The sequence below is a fragment of the Nomascus leucogenys genome, chromosome 18, assembly GCF_006542625.1.
Source record: "Nomascus leucogenys isolate Asia chromosome 18, Asia_NLE_v1, whole genome shotgun sequence".
NCBI classification, from domain to species: domain Eukaryota; kingdom Metazoa; phylum Chordata; class Mammalia; order Primates; family Hylobatidae; genus Nomascus; species Nomascus leucogenys.
In genome coordinates this window covers 10,940,641-10,967,485 of record NC_044398.1, presented here as the reverse complement: position 1 = coordinate 10,967,485, position 26,845 = coordinate 10,940,641, and the positions used below count along the sequence as shown (strand labels likewise).

The 26,845-nt window shown below is 39.8% G+C and overlaps 1 protein-coding gene and 1 pseudogene across 3 annotated transcripts in view; both read left to right on the top strand.

Moving 5' to 3' along the window:
• Window positions 1-26,845, top strand: part of RHOBTB1 (Rho related BTB domain containing 1) — a 116,269-nt gene that overhangs the window by 71,030 nt on the left and 18,394 nt on the right. For all 3 annotated transcript variants that reach the window (XM_030798502.1, XM_030798503.1, XM_003258234.3), the window contains exons 3-6: window positions 3,214-3,415; window positions 3,777-3,880; window positions 21,676-21,861; window positions 25,480-26,453. In XM_030798502.1, the coding sequence (XP_030654362.1) occupies window positions 3,224-3,415; window positions 3,777-3,880; window positions 21,676-21,861; window positions 25,480-26,453 (1,456 nt within the window). In that variant the 5' untranslated portion in view covers window positions 3,214-3,223. The remainder of the gene's footprint in view (window positions 1-3,213; window positions 3,416-3,776; window positions 3,881-21,675; window positions 21,862-25,479; window positions 26,454-26,845) is intronic.
• On the top strand, window positions 1,891-2,050 carry LOC115831394 (annotated as a pseudogene).

The window sequence follows — 26,845 nt, the reverse complement described above, 5'->3', positions numbered from 1 at the left end:
TTCTCACCTTTGACACAGAAATTCTTCTTAGGACTACTCATGAAATGTGTCTAAAAATAAGTGAAGTAATGATAGTTTTTATAATCATAGCCTTAATACAAAACTAGAAGGGCTTCTGTTACTCTCGAAGTAACCTTCAGTGAAAGCGACACAGCCATTCCATCAGTGCTGCTATGATTCAACTTATTTGGGGGATTCCTTCTTGGGGGCTGCTATCAGGGCTAGTTTGCAAGCCTACCAGAAAACTAATTCTGTATTATTAGTGTCCTATTCTCCATGTTTACTAAGTCTAAACATTCTCCCAAATTTTAGGGATTGGCTCTGTATGACATTTATCTATCAAAAATAAATAAATAAATAAAATTCACCCTTAAAAGAGTAAGGTTTCCCACCACTGAGGACATTTAAAGTAATGAACCTCCATTTCCAAAGTTGTGAGACTCCAGCTAGAACCTGTTTTTCTGATTCAGGCTACTACCCCATGCTAATGTAACCAGAAACTTGTCAAAGAGGGTTAATTATTCTGGAATTGAGAAATGCCTCAGGCAAGCATTTTTAACCCATCTTTCCAACTCTATTATCTTTTCTTTAACTGTGACCTCCTCCCTGCCCCCTCCACAACCAAAACTTTTTCTGTCTTCTTTGCTTAAGATCAGCTACACCACATCTTGTTTCTGTGTTCTTTAATTTTCAGTGAGTTACTGTTTGGTTAATTCTTCCAAGTTGTATCCTTTTTATATATCTTTGTCGTTATCAGGTTTATGAGTTTGCATCTGACTCTGGCCTTCCACCTGACTCAATTTTGTTGTCATCTGAAGGCATTCATCTTCAGCATCATGATTGTAATTTTTGAAACCATCAGTGTGTCAGACACAGCACTGAGGACCTAATCATCAGTTCACGTAATCCTCACAGCAACCTTAGGAGATGAGTATTATCATGATACCCACTTAACAGATGAGGAGACTGAGGCTCAGAAAGTACAAACAACTTGCCCAAAGTCCAATGACTGGAAAATGGGGGAGCTAGGATTCAAACTCACATCCTTCTAAGGCAGGGTTTCACAACCTCAGCCCTATAACATTTGGGGCTGGGTAATTCTTTGTTGTGGGGCGTTGTCCTGTGCATAGCAGCAGCGTCTCTGATCTTCTACCCACTAGAAGCAGAAATCCCTCCTCAACTCCCCACCAAGTGACAACCAGACACGTCTCCAGACACTGCAAAGTGTTCCCTGGGATTTGTTTAGGACCCACCAATCTAACACCAAATTCATGCTTTTGCTATGTTATACTGTTAGATGGGTAACTATGAAAACCATAGGAGTTTAAAGCTAAATTTTCAAGAAATCAATTTTAGGAGTCACCACGCCTGGCTGATCATCAGAATTGGAGATTTTAAAAGACTCTTTTTCCCCACCCAGGATGTTCAGGATAAGTATTCGTCAGGTGGACAGGTATCTGACTGTTTTAAGCCTCTCCACGGTGTAGGAATTAACAGATCCAATCCTAACCTAAGCACACAGCTGTTCCTTGAATCACTCTACTCCATTCCTGCCAAATCGTTCTCCAGCCTCAGCTTTAACACCTCCTGTGATGGCGTTACAGTTGACAGTTCCATACCCTTCACTTTCTGAGACAGTCCATGTTCCAATAGTGCTAACTGTGAAAAAGAATTCTTCTTAATATTCTTTCTATATATCCTTGTCAATGCCCTTAATCTCATTATCCAAGTTATCATTTTTCTCAATCAGATGAATTAAACAAACACTTGAGTCCCAATTATGTATTAGGCTTTACTCTGAACAGTTTCTTTACCATAGCCATTAAAATCATTACTGACTCCTTAAAAAGGACCGCCCACCCACTTTTCTCAGTTTAACAATGGACTTCCATTGCTTGTCGGCCTTTTGGCTAAGATCAAGTGTAGCATCTGTTCTTATTAGTTTAACAATAGACTCCCTCAAAAAGGCAATTACAATTAATGAAAATCTTAAAATCATACATGGCTGGCCTCCTGTCCAGCTGCTACTGGTAAGCAGCCTGCACCCCTGTTTGTGGAGGGTCCTGTCCCTGGGGAGACCAAGCTGGCAGGTGCTTTTTTTCTTCCTCTTGGCCTCTCATCAGCAACCCTGTTTAAACCTTCTTGGATGGTTTCAGGAAGATTCCAAAGTAACTCTCCTGGTAAAATTATTCTTTGCCATATGTTCCAGATTTCTTGATGAAAACACAGAAGATAATTTTTTTGAATCTTGCTTTATTATGGGCCCTCTTAAGAATATCTTTTTTATGGCTGGGCATGGTGGCTCACGCCTGCAATCCCAGCATTTTGGGAGGCCAAGGTGGGGAGATCACTTGAGATAAGGAGTTTGAGAATAGCCTGGCCAACATGGCAAAACCCCATCTCTACTAAAAATATAAAAATCAGCCGAGCATGGTGGTGGGCACCTGTAATCCCAGCTACTCAGGAGGCTGAGGCAGGCGAATCGCTTGAACCTGGGGCAGAGGTTGCAGTGAGTGGAGATTGCACCACTGTGCTTGTGCTCTAGCCTGGGTGACAGAGTGAGATTCCATATATATATATATGAATTATGAATTTGATTAATACAAATAAATATAAGTTAATTCGATTAAATTTAGACTTAACAGTTTACTCTTCTTTGACATCAGGTAGTCTTTCAGCCTGCACCTTTGATTATTCTCTAAGTCCCCATAACAGTTTTGAACCTATAGAACACTGCTTTTCAACAACAGATATTGGCTAATGGGCGATGTTGTGATGAAGTAGATGTGAGCATTGCCAAGGCTGCCTATTGCCCCAGTGTTGAAGTTCAGCCCTACAGGTGACCGGACTTGCTAGCAGGCCAACGTGAGTAGCCAGTAGGCTATAAATGTGTGCCAGCTGTCCCGACGGTGGCTGAATGGAGCTCCAGTAGGCAGGTTGTGTTTAGAGAAAACCAAGGAGAAAATAACAGTTAACGGGAATAAACTGTTTGGGGTCAAAATAACAGTCCCATGTTTTTGTACTTGTGTGAGATATAAAAAGAAAACTTGAGTGTCAATTAGGCTTAGTATGAACTTCCAAACATTCTTGCCTGCGCTCGTGCACCTCCAAGGAAGTGGCTGGACAAAGGCAAAACTCCCTGAACCTCTCACGTCTTTGATGGCTCTGGAAAGCCTTGGTGTCCTTACTGCGGTGTTCGCTCTCTTCTTACAGAGTTTTATAAATGGACGCTGACATGGACTACGAAAGACCCAACGTTGAAACTATCAAGTGTGTGGTCGTGGGTGACAATGCTGTGGGGAAGACGCGCTTGATCTGTGCCAGGGCGTGCAACACCACACTCACGCAGTATCAGCTGCTGGCCACCCACGTGCCAACCGTGTGGGCGATTGACCAGTACCGCGTGTGCCAGGAGGTAAGATGCACAGAGTGTCTTTAGCATCCCTAGGGCACATCATTGCTGGTTGCCAGTCTGATTTTTTCTAAAGGAGGAGCGTGGATAAATTGCACATTCAAAACAAAACTAACCTTTTTAGTGCCACAAGAGAAAACAAAAGCAAAATGCAAACCAGAGACTGTGGCTCTGGTATCCTGAATGAGGGTTGAGACAGTTGATTCCAAGAAGGGAATTAAGACTTAGCTTAAATCCTGTCAGATAGAATAAGGAAACTTAATGCAAGTGAGTTGATGGGCACTGAGGGTGCTGACCCGAACATGCTTCTCCTGGGGAACTTCTGACTGACACCGAGCACAGATGCTCTCTCTCTCTCCTGCAGGTCTTGGAGCGTTCTCGGGATGTTGTTGATGAAGTGAGTGTTTCTCTCAGGCTTTGGGATACTTTTGGTGATCATCACAAAGACAGACGCTTTGCATATGGCAGGTAAACCAAGACTAGTACAGCGTGGTTGAGCTTGAGTGCAATTTCCTTTTCATACCAGCAGCTGGTTCACAAATCAACAAAAACCACGTCATATGGCCTTGAAACGTGTTGGGTTCTGCACTGTGTCTAAGAAAAGAAAAAAGAAAAAAAAAAAGAATGGTATTGTTTCCTGATGTCAAGAAAAGCAGTGTGCCCTGCCAATGAGGAAGTACTGTATTGAAAACAACCAGTGGTCAAGCTGGAAGATTTGCTAGATTAGGATTCTGTAACACCCTCAAACTGTGGGCTGCTTTGATGGCTGGTTCTCTGAGTAACACTTCACTTGCCTTCTGTTAGACTGTTTTATTTTGGCACTTGGTCACCCTACTTCAGAAGGACTGTTTGGTCTTTTCATGACCATATTGGCAGAGTCTAATGTTATTTGCTTTGGGTTTTGTGTTATCTGAAAAGTCTATTATTTTTATTAGAAGGTCATTTTTAAAAAGAAAGAAAAATATCTCTGAAGTCCTTCGCAAGACATATTTCCAAAATGAACGGAAGCACTAACATTTAATTTTTATTTTTTAAAAAAGGAGAAAAAAACCTAGTAATGGGAAAACTCCTCTAGAAGGACATTAATATGGGTAGGAACATGGTCAAAGTGCCTTAAAATATTTAGCAACCTCTCCTTGCCACCATAACTTAACATCTCTCTCAATGAATGGGTTATAGCTATTAAATTCTGGATTAGTGGAGACTTTTTTTTTTACCACTTAATTATAAATGAATACATTTCATTTTAAGTGTAGAATGTAGATATCATGGCCTTGTTGTCTCTTCTTGACATCAAACATCATGTCACCTTAAGGATTTTATTAGTTAGGTACTCCAAGCACATGAATTACTCCTTGGTGTTGAGATAAGCATTTCTGAAGATTCTTCTATTTCTCCAAGCCAGTAGCTCTCTGAACAGACTTTTATTGTCATTTATCTAAGTGGCCTAAAATAACGAATAAACTGCTGAAAGAGTTTGCCCTATTTCCAGGAATTATTTCACACACTGCAAGAATCTGTGACTTAGACCACTTTTTTTCAAGGGGACTCAGAAAGAGAGTTATGGAAGCAAAACACGATTTTAATGTCCCCTTGGTAACAAGGACTTTTGAACTTAATATCCTACATCATAGATAGTTTTCTTTTCCTTGAATTTCCTGGATTTTTTTTTCTTTCTATAATGTTCTTGATTGTTATCTGAGGTGCCATTTTGCTTTTTTCTTTTGTCCAATTGTTCTACATGTAAAAATAACAATTATAAATGAACCTGCTTGTAACTGCTGGGCAGTCAGGTTTGTAACATCTATGGTTTTGAGGAAGCTTGATTTGATGACTTTAGGCAGTGTAAGGATAAATACAATAGATTTCAATGCAAAGGACTTTTTTATATCCCCACTTCTAAAACGGTGTTGTGAAAATGATGAGCCTAATGATGAGTTAATGGAAATATTTGGGTTTAGACTCTTGAAACTATTTCAACAGCTCAGTGGTTTGTTGCCACTAGAAATTTATGCATTTGTCAATACCTGTGAAAAAATATCAGAAAAAAAAGAGAAAACAACAATAATGAAATGTATTCGTTTCAAACAATGAATTTTAACATGACCCCTCAGCATAAAGCTGGTGCGATGGTAATAAAAGGGCTGCTTCATTATCTTGTGAGATTCCTGCATAGCATTTATTTAATGGCACGATGGCCTTCGTAGATCCACACTGGGCCCCGTTCAGCTCCCTGACATAGCTGGAGTCATTTTACAATACAGCATGCCATACCTGCGTGTGTGTTCCCTCCCAACAAAAATAAGCTGCTCTTTCCTGTGACTCCATCAGTTCAAAGTGCATTGTTCTGCTCCCTTGTTTGTAACATTTGGTTCTGTCAACTGTAACCCATTATCCCTTTGATAGAAACAGGAAGTGCTCCCCCAAGCCAAGTTTGATTCTCTGAGCAACATAGAGGGGCTTCAGGAACACTCCCATGTTTCTGGCCACGTTCTCCCTGGGGCTTTGCTTTGAGTGCATGTTTGTACCTTGTATTTCCTCTGTCTTTTCCAATTCCTCACAGCCTCCAGGAATCCTGACGCAGACCCCACCTCTAGTTAAAGAACATAAACCAGAGCTCCTCTCTCTTGCACTCCAGCATCTTTCTGTAAATGCTAAATATGTAATATCACATTGACATAATGCCAAAAAGTTACATTTTTATGGAAAAAACTGAGAGAAGTAGGAGTTCTTTTATTCACTGTAGGTCCCTGACCAGTACATTTCCCTGCTCTGAGAGAGCTGTTTAATTTCTTAATGACTTCAAGTTTTACCTTTATATCATTCGTGAAGGAGAGGAATCATAATTATAGCTTTTGCAAACCTTTTTTGTTTTTGCAAAACTTGTTTTGCAAACCTGTTTTGTGACTGACATTTTTACTATACTTAGAATTACAATTCAGTGGGATGTACTCAGACATAAACTTTGAGGCATGTGAAATACATTCCCTATACTTGGAAATGTATTTGAAACCTTTTTAAAATAGTTAATTTGATTCTTGTAGTGACGGTGAGAGAAGCCAGATTTAAACCAACATGTCTTAGACCTTGCCTTCGGTTTCCTCTGCTTCATAGCAAAAGGTAGTTAATAAGTTGCCCCTCAAACATTCTTTGGCATGGACAAGCTCTAGTTTGCAGAGAGGGTTCTGTGGGATGAGGAATTGTCAGTGGTAGGCAGTTGGCCAACTTGAATTTGCAATGTTCCTGATGTGGTATAACCACAGTGTTAGTGCGCTCTTATGATTTAAATGGAACTATTCTCCCATTTTTTTTGCCAATTAGAATAAAAGCTCCAATTTTTCAAAAGCCTACTGTGTGCCAGTCAACACATTAGGTGCTTTGCCAACATTAGTTAATCCTTTCAGGATCTGTAGGAGGCAGAGATCATCTTGGTGCTACCATTGAGAAAAAGGTTGAGTTCTTTTACTACCACAAATTTGCCCAACAAGTGAGTCTCAGAGGCAGATTCAAAGCCACTCTGCCTGACTCCTGGTCCTCACTCTTTCCACTGTGCCAAGCTACCTCAACCTACTGGGACCCTATATTGGTGAGCTGGATTTCTATTTGCTGTTTTGGATTTGTGCAAAGATTGGAACTAGAAGAGATTTCAAAAGGTCATCTGGTTGACCCCATGTCTTCAGGAAGGGAAATGATCCATCTATGCAAAAAAAAGTATGGATAAGAGCCCTTCTATTCCATGGAGATGAAGGAAACAGAGTAGCATGAGTGTTGTAATGCTCTGCACTTTGAAATCTGTCGACCCTCTCTTCTCTGGAGTAAATAACTCCAGCTCTCTTATGGCCTTTTTCCCACCACCTACTTTATATCCACTTTTGGATGAACTTTTGAAGTTCTTTTCTGGATCTTTTAAAATGTCAGGAACAAAACCGTACATAGTAACTGTGACTTTGATCAGCTGCTTTTTCGGCAAGGAAAGCGTGTCTTCTTAAAGGGATGTCGCTCAACTAAAGAGTTGTCTCCTGGAGCTCTTATAATAATGAAGTGTCCACATTTAGGGACTTAGCACTGAAAATATAGACAAACAGGATGGGCTCTGCCTTTATCAGGAATCTGGCCCTTCAGTCTCTTTATTAGTCAGTTCTCATACTGGTAATAAAGACATATTTGAGACTAGGTAATTTATAAAGAAAAAGAGGTTTAATGGACTCACAGTTCCATGTGGCTGGGGAGGGCTCACAATCATGGCAGAAGGCAAAAGAGGAGCAAAGTCACATCTTACATGGTGGCAGGCAAGAGAGAGAGCATGTGCAGGGGAACTGCCCTTTATGAAACCATCAGATCTCATGATACTTATTCACTATCATGAGAATAGCATGAGAAAGACCTGCCCTCATGATTTGATTACCTCCCACTGGGTCCCTCCCACGACATGTGAGAATCATGGGAGCTACAATTTGAGATTTGGGTAGGGAGACAGCCAAACTATATCAGTCCCTTTTGTCTAGTCACACATAGGTAAATAATTACAGATTCTATTGGTTTTTTTTTCCCTAGAAAATTGCCTTCATTGATCTGTCTGCAGGTCAGAGAACCTTCAGACACTGAAGAAAGCCTATGTTGCTGACAGCGATAACAACTACGGTTTAATCAGGGTGCCCCATGCACCACCCCTGTGCTATGGTGCTGCATGTGTCCTGTCCTGCTTCATTCTTGTGGCGAGCCTGCAAAATAGGCTCATTTCACAGTTGGACAAACAGGCACAAAAAAGGGCCAAGATCAGACAGCCAGGACAGAGGGCAGCTGGACTTTCCTCTTGAATCTGTCTGACTTCAAAGCCCATATCTTCCCCATCCACCATGCTGTTGTAGTTTGTGATGATGATGGATGACAAAATTACCAGAAATTTCCTCCTGGTACAGTCTGAATCTTACACAGTACTGTGTGGACCCTGAAGACCAGCACTCACCATTCTATTACCAGCTCTGATATTCCAGTGTTCCTCTTAAATTCTTTATTCCACAGCAAATAACTTAATTCTTTATATGCATCCATTAAGTAGCTGAGCATAAGTCCTTTTGCTTTCAGTAAAAATGATACATCCAAGCCAACTTTCTGAGAGTGAATGGAAAACTTGGCATGTTTTCCCCAAATCATTTAACTAAAACATTCAGAACCACTGTACTTGCCCTTATCCCCAGCAATTTCTGGGCTTATTTTGAGTCCAGTTGGAACCCATTTATTATATAGTTTATTCTTACACACTGATTTTTCTCAAACGTTGTTGGTTCCTATGAGAAGTAAAGTACATGTTTTAAATGATAACATTAATCAGAGCTACGGTTTCTGTATGTCTAGTTTCATGTTGAAGTTACCTGTAATCAGACACAAATGAACGCACCCCATTCTCAATGCACAGTTGAGGCCCTTTAAAAAATTCAGGACTGTAGTGACTGGTGTTTGTATCTTTGCCTGGGATTGGTTGTGCTTGTGTTTTATGGCAAGGGAAAAAGTAAGGATCAGTGAGCGTGTCTAGATAGAGCATTTTGAGTTAGCTCTTAATGTTCATAGCACATTCTAAAGGCTGGGCCAGAAATAACATTGTAATGATGATGTTAGGATGGCAAATAGCCCGTTGCACAGTGAAACTTCAAGTGGACCAGGAGGTGGATCAGGGCCAGGGCTAGGGCATACTGAGGGAGTCACTCATTTTGGGCATAAAATGTAAATAATAATAATCTTAAAAAGACAGGATCACAATTGCTGTTTTGGGTTTTTTTTTTCTTTCTGCCTCAGACACAATATGGCACTGTTATTGATGCTGACTTTATTTAAAATTTTGATACTTTGTCCACCATTGGTTTTTTTGCCTTAATATGAATTTTTTTTTTTTTTTTGAGAATGAGTCTCTCATTATTGCCCAGGCTGGTGCGCAGTGGCGTGATCTTGGCTTGCTGCAACCTACATCTCCCAGGTTCAAGCGATTCTCCGCCTCAGCCTTCCGAGTAGCTAGGATTACAGGTGCCCACCACCACACCTGGCTAATTTTTTGTATTTTTAGTAGAGCTGGGGTTTCACTATGTTGGCCAAGGTGGTCTCGAATTCCTGACCTTGTGATCTGCCTGCTTTGGCTTCCCAAAGTGCTGGGATTACAGGCGTGAGCTACCATGCCCAGCCTGAATTTTTTTTTTTTAAGTATTAGCTGGATCACTGAAGTTTTTTTGGTACCCTCTTACATTTTGCACTTGAAGAAGTGCTTCATTTTCTTCACTCAAGTCCTGGCCCTAATGGCAGACTTTATAAATAGATAGCAAAGTAACTAAGGGAAGAAAGTTAGTACTGCATGTGCTTTTTATGGAAAAGTAATCCAAACCACACTTTTAAATATATGGTACCAAGAGGTCTTGGAAAATTATTACTGGTTGTGTCTTAAAGACATTCAGTTCAGTGTGCTGCTGTAACAGAAAGAACTAAAAATTGCTCAGGTTATGGAAAAAAGTAGAAAGGCATGAAAGAAAAGCAGCAAACTCAACCAAGAGATAGAAATGGTTGTTCCCTAAGAGGTTAGGTTAAAACTGTTAGCTCTCCTATTTGAACAGAGCAGTCATTCGGATGTAAGAGTTCTGGAAGAGGTGAATCAGCCCATTTTAGCCAGCACCTAGATGACTCTGAGGCAGATGGTCCTCTGGCCCCACTTTGGTAAACACTGTACTGGAATTTTCTGATACTCGTTACCGAACCTCAGCCAGAAGAAAAGAATCTTTGACGATTAGAGAGAGAGCTTTTGAGTAAGGGACGCCAAGCAACAAAGAGCACATACTGTGTGATTCCAATTCTGTAACGTCCTAGAAAATGCAATCTAATCTATAGTGACAGAAAGTAGATCACTGGTTTCCTAGAGAAGAGGATGGAGGGGAGGGATGGATCACAAAGGAACATAAGGAAATTTTAGGGGTGATGGAAATGTTTGTCATTTTGATCATGATGATGGTTCAGGGGGAATACGTATGTCAAAATTAATCAAATTAAACAACAAATATGCAAATTTGGTATATTTCCATTATATCTCAATAAAAATTCTTTAAGAAGAGAAATAGGCCAGGTGCAATGGCTCACGCCTATAATCCCAGCACTCTGGAAGGCTGAGGCAGGTGGATCACTTGAGGCCAGGAGTTTGAGATCAGCCTGGCCAACATGGTGTAGCCCCATCTCTACTAAAAATACAAAAAATTAGCAGGGTGTGGTGGCTACTCGGGAGGTTGAGGTGGGAGAATCACCTGAGTGTGGGAGGTTGGAGGCTGCAGTGAGCTAGGATTGCACAACTGTACTATAGCCTGGGAAACAGAGCAAGATCCTGTCTCAAAAAAAAAAGAAGAGAAAAGAAATATCCTTATGGACAAAGTAGTCTATGATATATGAAGAAAGGTTTGCGTGTTAGACTATATATGTTTTAATTATTTATGGAACTTTAAGTTAGTCTCTTTGAAAACATAAATCACTATGTGAACTTAAAAAAATGGAACCAGATCCTTAATAGCTGAATATAACCCTGAAACTAAGGATGGGACACTGTCATACTGTCACACAAAATCATGCTGGTTCCCTTTTCTCAGAGATAGAATCCCCCTGCCTCAGTGGCTCATAGTCTGACCCAGTGGCCTTGTTTCTCAGCCTGTGGTTATGTTTATATCTTTTTCTAACAGGAAACATTTCACCAGATACCCTGTGATAGCCAAATAGAGAACATCACGTTCTATGAAAGTTTTCCATTTCTTCATCAGATAGTAACAATTTTGTCTTTTGTAGCTGGTTCGTTCCGGAACTTGTGAACATGGTGGTAATCTCTGGGAGCATGCATGTGACCTCCATTTTGTACCCAGTCACTCTGACTAGAAATTGGGTGCCGAGTTGGGTGATCAAGTGTGTCCTCTCACTGGGGTTGGTTACTAGACTCATGGGCGTGAGACTCCATTCTTATTTGTTTCTCCGGATTGAATCCCAGCCTGCCTTCCCAGCCTCCTGTCTTGGTCCAGACATAACAAAGTATTTGCAGGTCTGTGTCCTTTGTACCCTCCAGGCCCACAAACATGCATTATGTTAGAATTTAGGCCCCTGTCCCACCTATTCTCAAGCTAGCTAATCATTACTCATATGCTAAGAATTAGAACAAGTGTCATGTACTCCTAGAATTCCTCTCTGCACTCTTCCCACCCTCTCTGTCACCTTCGGAATCCAGGTGAGGTGTCTCTCCTTATGTTCCCGTAGGACACCTTTGCAAATCCCGATTGTAGCAATAACTATATTGTGGGAAAATTGGCTCCTTAATTTTCTCCCATTCCCCTTATCCTATTATCCTAGTATATTTAGGACAGAGATTTTGTCTTTCTATTCTCTATCCCTGATACATGGGCCTGTTGTCTTGTAGGAGCTTGATCAATGTTAGTTTAATGAGTTGACAAATCTCTCATATTTTCCAGGATCTTCTAAGTCATAGATAAGGAAATAGTCTTACAACAAATGCCAAATTATTTTACTAAGTTGAATTTTGTGTGTGCACTTTTATAATAAGAATAACAAGTGATGGATCAACCTGCAGGCGATGAAGATGGAAAATACTGGTGCTTAGCCTCTCCTTAGTGAATTAGCAAATGGAAAGATCAGCTGCCCCCAGGAGAAAAAGGAGAGAGTTACACTCAGCCACACCCTCAAATCCTCCCTTGTTTTCCCCAAGTTTTTGGACTTGTAAATTTTTTTAGTAATGCCTTTCATGAATGAGTATTCTTAAATAGTGAATTACTTGTATGAATAATAATGCTTTTCCAATTATAGGTTGTTTCTCCTCTGGGTATCATTTTCAAGATCTTTATAAGAATAATTTTTAAGAATAACTATATAGAGAGACATTTTTTAATCCATTTGCCTAAAGATGAGAGTGTTAAGTAGAACAATTAAAGGTGGATTATTGCTGTTATGTGATCATCCAGAACAAACAGAGACATGTTAGACTACATGCATACAAATAATTCAACAAATTAAATCTGTGGTGGAAGTTCAGGGATTCTGTACTAAAGAACTCAAGCATAGAATTGCAGTGAAGCTGAATCATCTGGCGCACAGAAAATACATGTACCGTTCTCTGTGCCACCCTCGGCCTGCTGTCCCACACTGTCCTTCCCGCTCTGAACTGGTACATCTTGTATTCTACCCAGAAGGAAAAAACAGAAGAGCTGGGATTCCTATGCCTGACCCAGCCTTGTCCCCAGGATGAAATTGTCCTTGGAAAGTGGAGTGCCAAATGAGATAGCAACAGGGCTTGATTGATGCCTGGGACTCACCCATGTACCAGGGCCAGGAAGGATTTTGGCTGCTGCCCAAGCACTGGTCACATGGCTGGGTTCTTTGTGGCTTAGCCCAGAAAAGCATTGATGGGCCCAAGAGAGTCCACAGGAGTGCGATTAATGAGGCCACTGCGATGGCCAAAGAGAATAAGGAATATATGCATTGTTCAGTACATTAATGTCTTATGTTCTGCATTCCTTTTACTTTTTTTCTATTACTGCTTAATAACAGGAAGTTTGACAAGTTGGGTCAAATACAACTAAGTATGTTGACTTTTCACGATGAAAGAAGAAAACATCAGTTTGTGATGTGTTTATACTGGAACTTTCTGATGAAGAAATATATTCCAGCCCATACAGTTTTTCCTTTTAAAGTATGTGGTGAAAAGAAAGAGACTGTTAAATAATTCTGCATATCTTCAGTGGATAATTCTGTCACCTATCTTTCAGCTATTCCATATCAATAAAGGACACAGCTGGTAATCCAAAAGGAAAGGATCTCTTGATGAAAGTGTTCTGCCATTCTTATTAAAGTCAACATACAAGATACATTCTTGGTGATTTTTGAACCCGTAATTATATTTGTCTGATAATAATTGGCACTTAACAGTTTATAGAACACTTTCACTGATATTTTCCTTAGTGAATCTTAACGACAATTCTACCAGTAATTTCTAATATTGGCCATGATTAGACTTTCAAAATTAGTCCACCACTTTATTCTCCCCCGAAAATGCCTCTGCCCCCAGCCTAGAGAGAATAAGTCAGAAGGAAGAAGTTCTGAATTACAGACACAGAAAGCACATTAGTGAATTCTTTTTTCAATTTATCATCTTGACTATCCTTTTAGTGATTTGTTTGTTTGTTTTGTGTGTTTTTTAAAAAGCAAGATGGTCTGTGCAATAGAGGGCTTTCTTAAGCCTTAATTCTGTTGTAACTTACCTGGAATTAATCCTGAAATAACCTGTCCATTTCTTTACATTTCCTTTGCTTCTGGAGATAATCTAATTCCTGGAAGAAATTATTAATGCATTATTATTCTGGTGTTATGAAATTATCCAATTACATGGGGTAAAGAGATTTTTTAGAGAAATTCAAATAATTAAAATATATAGAGATTAACCGGTTAACCTCTGCTGTATACCAGAGGCATTACATGGCAGTCTTTCAGCATTAACAGTCTGAAGAACTGTAATGGCTCACATTATATTTTCATTCTTTATTAAAGTTCCAAGTGATTCTCTGACTTACTTTCAGCCTAAATTCATCTCTTTTAGACTTTGAGTCTGCAGACACATTTGTAGATGCAGGTTTTACTTTCTGATATCCATAAGGCCTTTTAATTTAATAAAAATTAATTGAGGGCCTGTTTCCTTACACTGTGTGCGCACAATGAGGGAGAAACTAATAGGAACAGGACAAAATCCCTGAAAATGACCTCATAGTATGGTGGAAAAGACAGCTACATAAACCATTACAATTCAGTGTTAACAATGCTGAATTAAAGGTGTCAGTTCCCGGAACAGGGAAGCAAAAACTAATAGCTCAGGAAAAAGCTTAGCATTATTCTGAACTCTTTTGGTTCACATCACACATCTGATCCTCAGGCTATACCTTCAGCGTGTGTATACAGAATGCAGCCACTTCCACCTGTAGGAGACCCCTCCCAGGCTTAGCAGAGTCACCATCCTCTCTCTCGGAATTCTTACCTCTTAACTGGTCCTCTGCTTCTTCCTGCCTTTCCCTCCCTATCCCCTGACCCTCCCAGTCCTCTCCCACTCTTACCTTGTCACTAGTTTAGTCCATTCTCATTAAAGCAATGGACTGATACTGTTCAAACATAAATTATATCACGACGTTCTGCTGAAAGCCTTCAGTTTCCCCTCACAACTGTGCACCAGGAGAATGGCATGGTCCCTTCCTCCAGGGGGGCACCACAGGCAGGCTCCTACCTCGGGCCTTTGCTCTAGCTGTTTCCTCTTCTGCTAGGTTCTTCCCCCAGATACTGGCATACTGATTCCCTCCCTTCCCCCAGGGCTTCTGGAAATGTCACCTTCTCAGTGAGGCCCTCCCTAGCCACCTCATTTTCAACAGCAATTTTTGCTCCCCAATATCTCTGTCCTCTTTCCCTGCTTTATTTTCTAATTAGCACTTAGCACTACCTATTTTAAATATTTTTCTTCTTTATTGTCTATCTTCACTACAATGTAAACATAATGAGGACAAGTGTGACAAGGACAGCAGTTTGTGTCTTTTACTAATCACTCTATCCCCAATGTCTAGAAGAGTGCCTGGTACACAGTAGGTTCTCGGTTACTATTTCTGCAAGAAATGATTAGATGGTTGATGAATAATACTGGATAAGTGACTTGACCATTCCTGATACCTTTACTGATTCAAAGAGAGTTGCCAAGGAGGCTGGGTGGTGTCCCTTTGTCATCGTGGTCAAATGATCGTGCTGGTTTACCCAGTTTGGTCTCAGAAGAGTCGGGAAGGTTAATCCCAGAGACCTCCCATACAGCACAGTAGCTGACACCGAAGTTTTCTTATGCGTGCAACTTGCCCTCAGAAGAAAACATGAAAAGTATAGGAAGGAAGTTCCTCAGTCATTTAGCTTCAGGGAATGCCAAAGAGGAATGTGAACTCCAGATGGAGTTGAAAGAGAGTTTATTACCACAATTTCACCTTCGTCTGTTTAGCAAGCCTTCTTTACTTCAGTGCCTCCTGCATTCGTTGACCAGGAGTTAAGTAAGACTGTTTAAGCTGTTTCTTTTAATAAATTATTTGTGCTTCACGCAATTTCACATGCATTCAGCTTCTGATGATTATGTGAGGTGTAAGAATAAACTAACGGGAGTATGATTTGCCAAGTATAGAAAATGAGATTTTGAGTGGAAAATGGCCGGATTTCATTGGATGATAATCCACAACCTTCTTTAGCAAGGCCATTGCCCCCTATGATATTTGTACTATGATGGTAGAACCAACCATTTCTAAGACTCAAGTATTAGGTTGGTGCAAACGTGATTGTGGTTTTTGCCATTGCTTTCAATATTATCTACCTTAGGGTTTGGTGGCGTTGCTGGGATGTTGATGTGACTTCCCTGCACTTAAGAGCATGCATTGCTTTGGCCCCACTTTCAGAGGGTGGTGGAAGACTGGTTTAAAATATTGCTTCCTACTAAACATGCAGATACGGGCTTGGAAAAAAATAGTTGCACATGCTAATCACTCACAAATCTGGATATATTTCAGGATGTTTTGACAGTTTTCCCCACATAACATCTGTACTTAAGAAGCCTCACGCTATTGGTAAAGTATTAACTTGATTTCTCTGCTCACATCCAGGGCGCTGCATGGTTCTGCCCTGCTCTCCCCAGATCCCCTGCCAGGCGCTCCCCTACAGGCCTCTCCATCCTCCATGAGTATGAGCTTACACGGCCATTCATCTCCTGGTGGTTATGTGCACCATCACTGACAACTCCCTCTGCATCTCATACACACTGGGCTGCTCCCCTACTAAAATTTTCCAAAGCCACGTGTTACACATTCCTTTTCTCTGCCATGCTCCCAGCTGTTTTGTGCTGTTTTGATCTGTCTGTTTGCATAGCCCTGTCAGACTATATGCATGAAAGATATGTTGTCGACATGAATGGTTTTGAAAATGTTTCTGTAAAGAACCTACCTCAGTTACCAGCAGGGAAAAAGAAGCTTGAAGCCCCAAAGAAGGAGGTCAGACACTCCTACTTGAATCTTTGCCAGAGGGGGACTCATGTACAGTGACAAAGAAAAGAAGCCCATTAAAATGTGACCACAATGTCTGCCCATATACTGGATACGGGGAGTCTCTCCTAAAAAAATAAGTAATAATAGTCAGTGATGACATATAAAGAGGTGGGATCCTACCACGGAACAAAAGAATTTGTACAAATGTACATTGAAAGGAGATACTTCAAGCAGAACTTGGGTAAATATAATTATTAGCAGCCAGGCGCAGTGGCTCATGCCTGTAATCCCAGCGCTTTGCAAAGCCGAGGTGGGAAGATCATGAGGTCAGGAGTTCAAGACCAGCCTGGCCAACATGGTGAAACCCCATCTCTACTAAAAATACAAAAAATTAGCCAGGCATGGTCATGCGCCTGTAATCCCAGCTACTCGGGAGGCTGAGGCAGGAGAGTTGCTTGAACCCGGGAGGTGGAGGTTACAATGAGCTGAGATTGAGCCACTTCACTCCAGCCTGGGCAACAGAGCAAGACTCTATCTCAAAAAAAAATTATATATACATATAATTGTTAGCTTATTCTTGGTCACCAAGTGTTAATGTATCAAGAGACCCAACCAGACTCAGACAAACTGGAGAAGGGCACTTGGCTGTCCCACTCACAGCTTTCTGGAGAACTTGGTGGAGTCCACTGTCAGAATTATTCTTTCACTTAACCAGGTAAGAAAACCCAAGGCCCACAGCTGCTCAGCTGGATGGTAGTGGCAAAATAAATGAGACTAGAAAAGGAAAGTCAAACTAAGAAGTCAGTACTTTTGTGACAGGAAAGAACTTAGAAGAAAATTCATTTAACAATAAAAGTTTGTTATTGATTATCAATTCTTTTCCGACCACGTCTTCAAAGGATGAATCTGGTATTTCAGATTGGAAAAAAAGTTGAGCTTCTGGTTGCTTCTCCGATCTTTTCCCACCAACTCTGCTATATTTGACTGTAGACATTATAAAGACAGTCTCTGAGAACATGTGTGGTATTTTGCTGTTCAAAGTCTAGCTAGGGCCAAGATATGTGGGTAAGATGCACTTTTTTTGGATTTTTTTTCTTTAATCCTCCAACAAAGATTGGTCCCAACTTTGCATGTACTCCTTATGTTATTCAAATATCCTTGCCAATCTTTCACATGCTATCTTTGGCCAGTGTTCCCCTCAAAAGATAACTGAAAAAAAAATACACTTTTTTTGTTTGTTTAATATCTGAAGTAAAACTGATGCAACTGAGCTTGGCTTTATCAGCTCAGGCATTTTTGGATAACTTGGTCTCTCTGATTCACTCCCACTCCTCTAAGAAACAAGATCTCCAATTGTTTCAACATTTCAATTTATTTCAGATCATTTTTGACTTGACTAGTCAAAATATTATTTCATGGACATTATTTGATGTGTTAGTACCCAGCAAAATTTTTGTATTGATATTTTCTCCTTAGAAAGAAGAAGTCATTTTTCCCTAAGATATAAACATTCCGTGGGCAAGGGCAAGCAACTAAGACCATATATACTTAAGTCCTTTGTAATTCTGGCTTTCTCTAATAAAACTGTTTAGCCCAGTGAAGCATAAAATATTTAATAAAAGTAAGTACAATAAACATTCCAAACTCCTTCCTACCCCTTCTCAGTATTCAGGTTCTAGAGTTTACAATCTCATGTACCCTGTACTCTGCCTCTGCATTCTCGAATTCTTATGCTTTCTACCCCAAATAGCTGTAGGACTCCATTTAAATCCTATTTGATTCTTTTTACAGCTGAAACAGGACCGCTGAGGTCATTTCTAGACTAACTCTACTGCCTGATATGTGAGAATGTCCTCATCACACTCACCACTCCCAATTATTTTTAAACTGACTCTTCAAAGTTAAAAAATGTAACAGAGCCATAGAAATAGAAATGCTAGAACTTGCCTGTTTCTTTTTATCTTTCAAAGGAATGGTATTTTTTAAACACAAGCTTATGTCAGACATTGAACAGTCTCCACATGGGAATGAATGTTTTGATTAAAAGTTATTTAATATCTCTAGTTCCTTGGCATTCTGCCTAAAGCTGGAGATATTCTTAGCTCCAGGTCTTGTGCCTTCTTTGACTAGATTAAAAAAAAAATGGCTCGAAATCTAGAGGGAATAAATGGCATTCTGAAAATAGTTACTTGATTGTATATGTGTTTATATCACAGAGGATACTGGTGTGTTGAGAATTAGGAATTAGAAAAGAATGTTGGTAACGAGAAATGCATCAAAGCAGCATCTTTCTATAGCTCTGTCACTTCGTCCATTGATTCCTAATGCTTAGCCTTTTGGTTAAACTTGGTTTTAGGGAGCTACGTTCATATGGCAGACCTTAAGAATAGAATTCTATGTAATCTTTATGTAAAGTTTTCTTAACTTGCATTTGTATTTAGATCAACAAGGGTTAACCACAAGACATTTAAGCATTGTGATAGTTAAAATATGATCTTGGGCCAGGCAAGGTGGCTCACGCCTGTAATTCCAGCACTCTGGGAGGCTGAGGTGGGTGGATCACCCGAGGTCAGGACTTTGAGACCAGCCTGACCAACATGGAGAAACCCCGTCTCTACTAAAAATACAAAATTAGCCGGGCTTGGTGGCACATGCCTGTAATCCCAGCTATACAGGAGGCTGAATCAGGGGAATTGCTTGAACCCAGGAGGCAGAGGTTGCGGTGAGCTGAAATCATGCCATTGCACTCCAGCCTGGGCAACAAGAGCAAAACTCCGTCTCAAAAAATAAATAAATAAAAAATAATCTTATTTTTTAACTGCTTTCACTGTAAAATAATGAGCACAGATTCTCATAGCACCTAAATGTGAATATGAAAAAAAAGAAGACCTTTTTTCTGATATACAGATAGAATTTTGACTCAGTAAGTTATTTTATCTTCAGAGGTAGTATTGCTCTCAGCACAACCTCTTTTCTTTAACTATCATTATTTTGAGGTGAAATATTTACAGGACATTGAATTATTTTTCCAGCTTTCCAATGGCATTTCATGCATTTAGATATTGATGTGACATAGTTAGAAGTTGGGCCCTCAGGACCTGTATTGTGTGATGGCATTGTGCTACTATCATCACAAGATTCCTTTTTTTCCAACCCCCAAGGTCCTGTCTGTATTTGTTTACAGGTCATCTGGATAGCAACTAGTATGTGTTCAATACCATGAGTGTTATCATGGTAACCTTGACAACCAAGCTAGCTCTGATTTCAAAACCTCACATGCTGTATCATAAAATTAGAGAACAGAATTGACATTTAGCTACATGTCTGTCATATAAATTAAGCTCTGAGAATGATTCCCCTTAGAGCCATGTGTCTTAATAGGGAAATAGAAGGCACCAATTAGAACTATTTTATACATATTATAACACATTTAGGTGCCGGATATATTTCCTCAATTCTTTTTGTATAATTTTGAACCTCAGGTATTCTCATTCTATTCTCACTGTGCCAGAATTCATGGTGACTTTATTTTATGATCAGGATGAAGCTTATAGCAGAGTTTCCTCAGATACCTGATATAAATAGGATTATGAATAATAGAAAACTCAGCCCATAAAAAATGTAAAATTCAAAGCATTCTTGGCTTTACTGGGTACTGTTATTTATGCTGATTGTAAGTAAGACTGAGCACAGAATATTTCACTAAGTAAATCAGAATCCCAAAGACAAGACATATTTCCTTTTCATTTATATATTTATGCATATTTTCACTCATATTATCCCAGCATCCAGGAATCTTGATATCTTTATTCAAGATGATTCTGAACATTCAGATTAATACATTCATCTACTTTAAGTCTTAGGTCCTCTTTGATAATTTGGAAATATTTTAATCTCAGGATTTTCTGCTCTATTTGTTGTGGTCTGGTACAGCTTTTCTTGGATATAAATTTAAAGACACAGCTTGTGAATTAGATTTAATGTAAGCACCCTGCAGTTTTCTGCATTGCAAATGATTATTTTTAGAAATTTTATGGTTGCCTGCATATATTTGTTTGTCTTCATTGATATTAGGGGGGAAAGCTCATTAATGATTTAAAAGGAAGGTGTTTTGATTCATCGACTTGACTCTTCTCATTACGTAAACAATAAAGGCAATAAATTAACATCTAATGAAATTGTAAGAGTTTATTTCTGAATTTAGCCACAAGATAGTCTTGAATCCTTGGGTGTAACTTTTCTTATTCTTTATATCCTTTTGCCTCAGTGTTTTGAAAGTCATCATTCAGCACATTTTAACCTAGAATGATGGTTTATAATTCCTATGAAAGATTCCTTTTAGCAGCTATTTATCAAACACCATAATTGGACAACTGTTTTGTAAAATAGTTCTTTGACTCCTAGAATGGTAAGTTATTATGTAAAAATGGAAGACCCGTATGTCAAAATTTACTATAAAGCAGTTTTTCTTTTCCCCATATACCTGCTTTTTATCTCATGTAACATTTAAGAAATCTGCTTCCAATATTTTCTCATCTTGTTAGTCATCAATCTAATTCTTGCCTAGTTATATGTTAAATGTTACCTTCTTGCCTTACTTAGTAAAGAGTCAAAATTCCTGCAAATTCAGGATTTTTCTTTTTGGAAACAGATAAGTGGCTATGCTGTCTACATGTGTGCATAAGTGGGAAGAAGGGCAGAAATCCTTCTGTGTATTTGCTGACCCTGTACAGCAAATACTTGTTACATTTTCAGTAATGTTTAAACTGTTTGCTTTATCTCATTGGGATGAGTCATCATCACCTTTATGTTGTTCAAACTGGTGAAAGGTAGTTTGTATTATTTTCTTTTCTCTTGAAACTATTTCTTGTGATGAAGAGAAATAGTTCAGCATGTTGTGGTTCCAGGACTGAGACAAGTTTGGGTAATCATCTCTACCATAAAATAACTTCATCGGAAACGTCAATGCATCAGCATTCTGCAGTGCAATATGGAAATGAACTGTTAGGCTGTGTTGGTGCTGGAATGTGGGGGCTTATCAGGCTGTTTGCATGACTCCAAGATGTTTTTTGATATCTGGTCTTTTTTTTTTAATTGTGACATGAGATGACATTAGAAGGATGGGGTTTGGGAGGAACCATAATGATAAAAGAAAAAAAAAGTTAAAAGGCAATACAAGCTTCTTTTATGATTTCCTTTTAGGTCTGATGTTGTGGTCCTCTGTTTTTCGATCGCTAATCCCAATTCCCTAAATCATGTGAAAAGCATGTGGTATCCAGAAATCAAGCACTTTTGCCCTCGAACACCCGTTATCCTTGTTGGGTGCCAGCTTGATCTCCGCTATGCCGACCTGGAAGCTGTTAATAGAGCCAGGCGCCCGTTAGCAAGGTAAGCCAAGGGACTCAGTGTTTCCCTGTCCTGACCAAGTTAAAATTTACAGGCAGCAGGTGTCTCTGTAGCCTGGTGTTCTGCTCTTCAACACTCCTGGATCCCATCAATCAGCCATGGGCTTTAAGTTAGCCCATGAATCATGAGGAGTGTGCCCTGAGCCCTTCTAACAGGCACCATCATCTCTGGTGTCAGAACTCATTTTTGTCAAACGATTGGACAGCACTTGAAGTAAATTCTCTAATTATGAAAGCATGTGATTAAAAGCACTTTGGAAAGTATAAAGTATTAGACAAAATGTTGGTTACTCATAATAATGTCATCCTTGAAATTATAATTGTTACAATAAAATTAGTTAACACTTAGAGGTATCTGGGCCCCAGAGAACATCAGATTCATACAAACACACATATTGAAGCGTTTTTCATCTTCCTTGTATTCCTCAGTCCAACCTGTTACAGTATTTCATTCTCAAGATGACAGTGTCCACTTTTTGAAAATCATTCAGACCTATAGTTGCAAAACAAACAGCCACTACTTTTTAAATGTCTCTAGTGGTTATATTTTTAAATGTCACAAATGTAAAATACAACTTGAAGGAGAATTTGTTTCACTATATATAAAATGTAGATATTGATTTTGGTGGGGTGTGGTAGTCCATTCTCATGCTGCTAATAAAGAGATAATTGAGACTTATTTATGAAGGAAAGAGACTTAATTGACTCACAGTTTAGCATGGCTCCTGAGGCCTCAGGAAATTTACAATCATGGCAGAAGGGAAGAAAACACATCCTTCTTCAGATGGCGGCAGGAGAGAGAAGAATGAGAACTGAGCAAAGGGGAATGCCCTTTATAAAACCATCAGATCTCATGAGAACTTACTCACTGTTATGAGAATAGCATGGGGGAAACCGCCCCCATGATTCAGTTACCTTTCACCAGGTCCCTCCCGTGACACGTGGGGATTATGGGAACTACAATTCAAGATGAGATTTGAGTGGGGATATAGCCAAACCATATAGAGGGAAATACGTTTCTTTTAAAATGTGAGTTCCCTCAAATCCCCTTTATAAAAAAACAACTTTTTATGTTTTTTTTATGTTGAACTTTTTGGCTGGAGAGCACTCCTTTTCAAAAAATTTTGATATTAATACCCTCCTCTAGGCTGGGCACAGTGGCTCACGCCATAAACCCAACATTTCAGGAGGCCAAGGTGGGAGGATCGCTTGAGGCCAGGAGTTTGAAACCAGCCTGGGCAACATAGTGAGACCACGTCTCTAGAAAAATAAAAATAAAAAAACCATCAACCAGCACTGGTGGTGCACACCTGTTGTTTCAGCTACTTGAGAGGCCGAGGTGGGAGGATTACCTGAACCTGGGAGGACAAGGCTGCAATGGGCCGTGATTGCACCGCTGCACTCCAGCCTAAGTGACAGAGCAAGACCCTGTCTCAAAAAAAAAAAAAAAAAAAAAAAAAGCAAACAGCAACAATAGCAAAAATCCCTTATTTTGACATTTACCTAATAGGCTTATTACAAAATTTTATATTGACACAATTTTTTATGCTCTCCAAGCAATAGTAAATGGTACTTTCTTTAGACAATTTCTGATGTTCTAGGTATGTTTTGCATTAAATTTCTAAATACTCGTTATATTCAGTTTCCACAATCCTTCTGTTCTTCAATGCATGGAGTAGGAATTGACTATTAGGAGCCATGTAGAGGTTAGGAAGTCCACAGTAAATGAGAGACTGTCCTGGCCTTGGCAACTTTCTGTATAAAAAGAGTAGATTATGATAATCGGGCCTCACAATCATGGACGGGAGGAGAGTTGCAGAGCTGTAGAGAACAGTGGAGGGGACAGTGCCTTCTACAGAGCAATTCTAAGAAGATTTTGTGAAGGAGTTTGTATTTGAGCTAAGCCTTGAAGAGTTTCATCAGTTGGTAAATTTCAAGTCAGTCTGAAGAACAAGGAACACAATGCTCGCAGGAGCGAACTTTTGAGTTAAACCTTCTTCCCTGCACTTCCCTTCCACCTTTGTCAACACTATATAATTTTCCCTCCTTTTCATCTAAGTCGTCAAATCCAAATTCTATCCAGTATCATCTTTTTCCTCCTAAGACCAGTGTCTGTCCTATATATTACCTTTGGTGTTAAAGGCCAAATATTTATATAAGAAGATAAGTTCCTAAGGGTGTGTGTTGGAATCAACCCTTTGTGATGAGTGTCACAATAAAGCACTTCCTGCCTGTGTTCTGGAACCCATCTATGCCGTTACCATGGTTATGCCATAACCCAGCACTGTACTGAGTCTACTGTTCCCAAAGATTTGTCCTCCCAGGGTTTGATTAAATTATAAATGTGCCAGCCTAAAGGGTATGGACTTTATTCCAGGGGCTTTGTGAAATCAGAGGAAGTTAAAATAGAACTGCCACAAGGTCATAGTTGCGCTATGTAAGGACTTTTCTTGCAGCAGTGAGGACTGTGGACTAAAATGTGGGGAGTGGGTGTGAAGGAAGATTAGTTAGGGGGCTATTGCACCAGTCCAAGCAAAAGATGATGAAGGCTTGAAGAAGGGATTGGAGGAGAAAAGAAGGCGAAGATTTGAAAGAGAATTCACAAATCCAACAGAGAAGAGCTGTAGGAAGTGGATCATTTAACTAGGAGTGGGAAAGCCTTGACTCTAATTGCTTAATAGAGGTCTCTCAGCAGCCTGAAAATGTGACTTCAGACAAACCCTTTAACCTTTCTGCCTCAGTTTCCTCAGAATGTAGGACAGAAATAATACCTCACAGGGCTATTGTGAGGCTTACATGAAAAATGTGTATGAATGCATTTTAAAGTTATAAAGTAAAATTCAAGTATAAGATGCTGTTGATAAAGATGAAGGTGATGAAGAGAGTAGTGATAATGATGATAACAGCTAACATTTATCAGGCACTTACTGTGGACCAAATACTATGCTCAGCATAACCATGCTAATAATTTGAACATTTCAATAGTCCTTCAAAATATAATTACTCATTGTTATTATTATTCCTGTTTTACAGATGGAAAAACTAATGTTTAATGAGGTTAAGTAACTTACCCAAGATTAAATCGCTAGTAAAGGGATGATCCTTCAGTTACTGTGGTTACTGCTGAGAGCACTTTTTTTAAAGAAGTAAAACTCTATTTAGGCACATGGTCATGTAAATGAAAAGTTCTAAGGAATCTACAAAAAAAGCTGTCAGAATTAATATATTAATTTAGCAAAATAACAGGATAAAAGGTCAATACACAAAAATCAATTGTATTTATATAAACTAAGAAATGAACAATTGGAAAATAAAATTTAAAAAACAATGCCATTTATAATAACAAAAACATGGAATATTTATGGATAAGCTTCACAAATTATGTGCATTGAAACTCTGAAATATTTGAAAGCATTATTTTTTCCTTCAATCATAACTCCTTTATAGTTCAAAGACCTGAGGTGGTGGCAGATTTTTCCAGAGACTAAAAGCCTGACTGGAGTTTTCAGTGTATAGTTCCATTAGGTGCTTAGATAGGCCCTTGTTACTGTTTTTTTCCTAAAACAAGGCTGATTATAATTTTTAAAATGTTCTATTTCAGGCCCATAAAGAGAGGGGATATTTTGCCCCCAGAAAAAGGCCGAGAGGTAGCAAAGGAACTTGGCTTACCATACTATGAAACAAGCGTGTTTGACCAGTTTGGTATCAAGGATGTGTTTGACAATGCAATCCGAGCAGCGCTGATTTCCCGCAGGCACCTGCAATTCTGGAAATCCCACCTAAAGAAAGTCCAGAAACCTTTACTTCAGGCACCCTTCCTACCTCCAAAAGCCCCTCCACCGGTCATCAAAATTCCAGAGTGTCCTTCCATGGGGACAAATGAAGCTGCCTGTTTACTGGACAATCCTCTCTGTGCCGATGTTCTGTTCATCCTTCAGGACCAGGAACACATCTTTGCACATCGAATTTACCTCGCTACCTCTTCTTCCAAATTTTATGATCTGTTTTTAATGGAATGTGAAGAATCCCCAAATTGGAGTGAAGGAGCTTGTGAGAAAGAGAAGCAGAGCAGAGATTTCCAGGGGCGGATATTGAGTGTCGACCCAGAGGAAGAAAGGGAGGAGGGCCCGCCTAGGACACCTCAGGCGGAGCAGTGGAAGTCTTCAAACAAGAGCCTGGTGGAGGCTCTGGGGCTGGAAACTGAGGGTGCAGTTCCTGAGACACAGACTTTGGCCGGCTGGACTAAGGGGTTCATTGGCATGCACAGGGAAATGCAAGTCAACCCCATTTCAAAGCGGGTGGGCCCCGTGACTGTGGTCAGAATGGATGCTTCAGTCCAGCCAGGCCCTTTTCGGACCCTGCTCCAGTTTCTTTATACGGGACAACTGGATGAAAAGGAAAAGGATTTGGTGGGCCTGGCTCAGATCGCGGAGGTCCTAGAGATGTTCGATTTGAGGATGATGGTAGAAAACATCATGAACAAGGAAGCCTTCATGAACCAGGAGATTACGAAAGCCTTTCACGTCAGGAAAGCCAATCGGATAAAAGAGTGTCTCAGCAAGGGAACGTTCTCAGGTGAGTGGGCCGCAGGGCAGAGCCATTAATACCTTTGATTGTGTTTCATTGAATGTTAGCCAGACATAAGCAGGAGAAAGAAGAACCATAGCTAACATTTATATGTACTTGTTTTTTCCCATGTACCTTTCTAAGCTACAGGCATTAACTTCTTTAATCTTCATCAGACTTAAAGGTTAAATATGATTATCTCCATTTTGCAGACGGAGAAACCAAGGGACAGAGAGGTTAGGTAACCTGCCCATGGTCACACCAGCAATAAATGGTAGAGACAGGATTTGAACCCACGCTGTTGAGGGTATCTAAACCTGTTCCATAAACCACCATGGTACCACACTGCTCCTCAAGAGTGGATCAGGGACCCCAAGCCTATCTCCAGTGGGCTTGTTGCA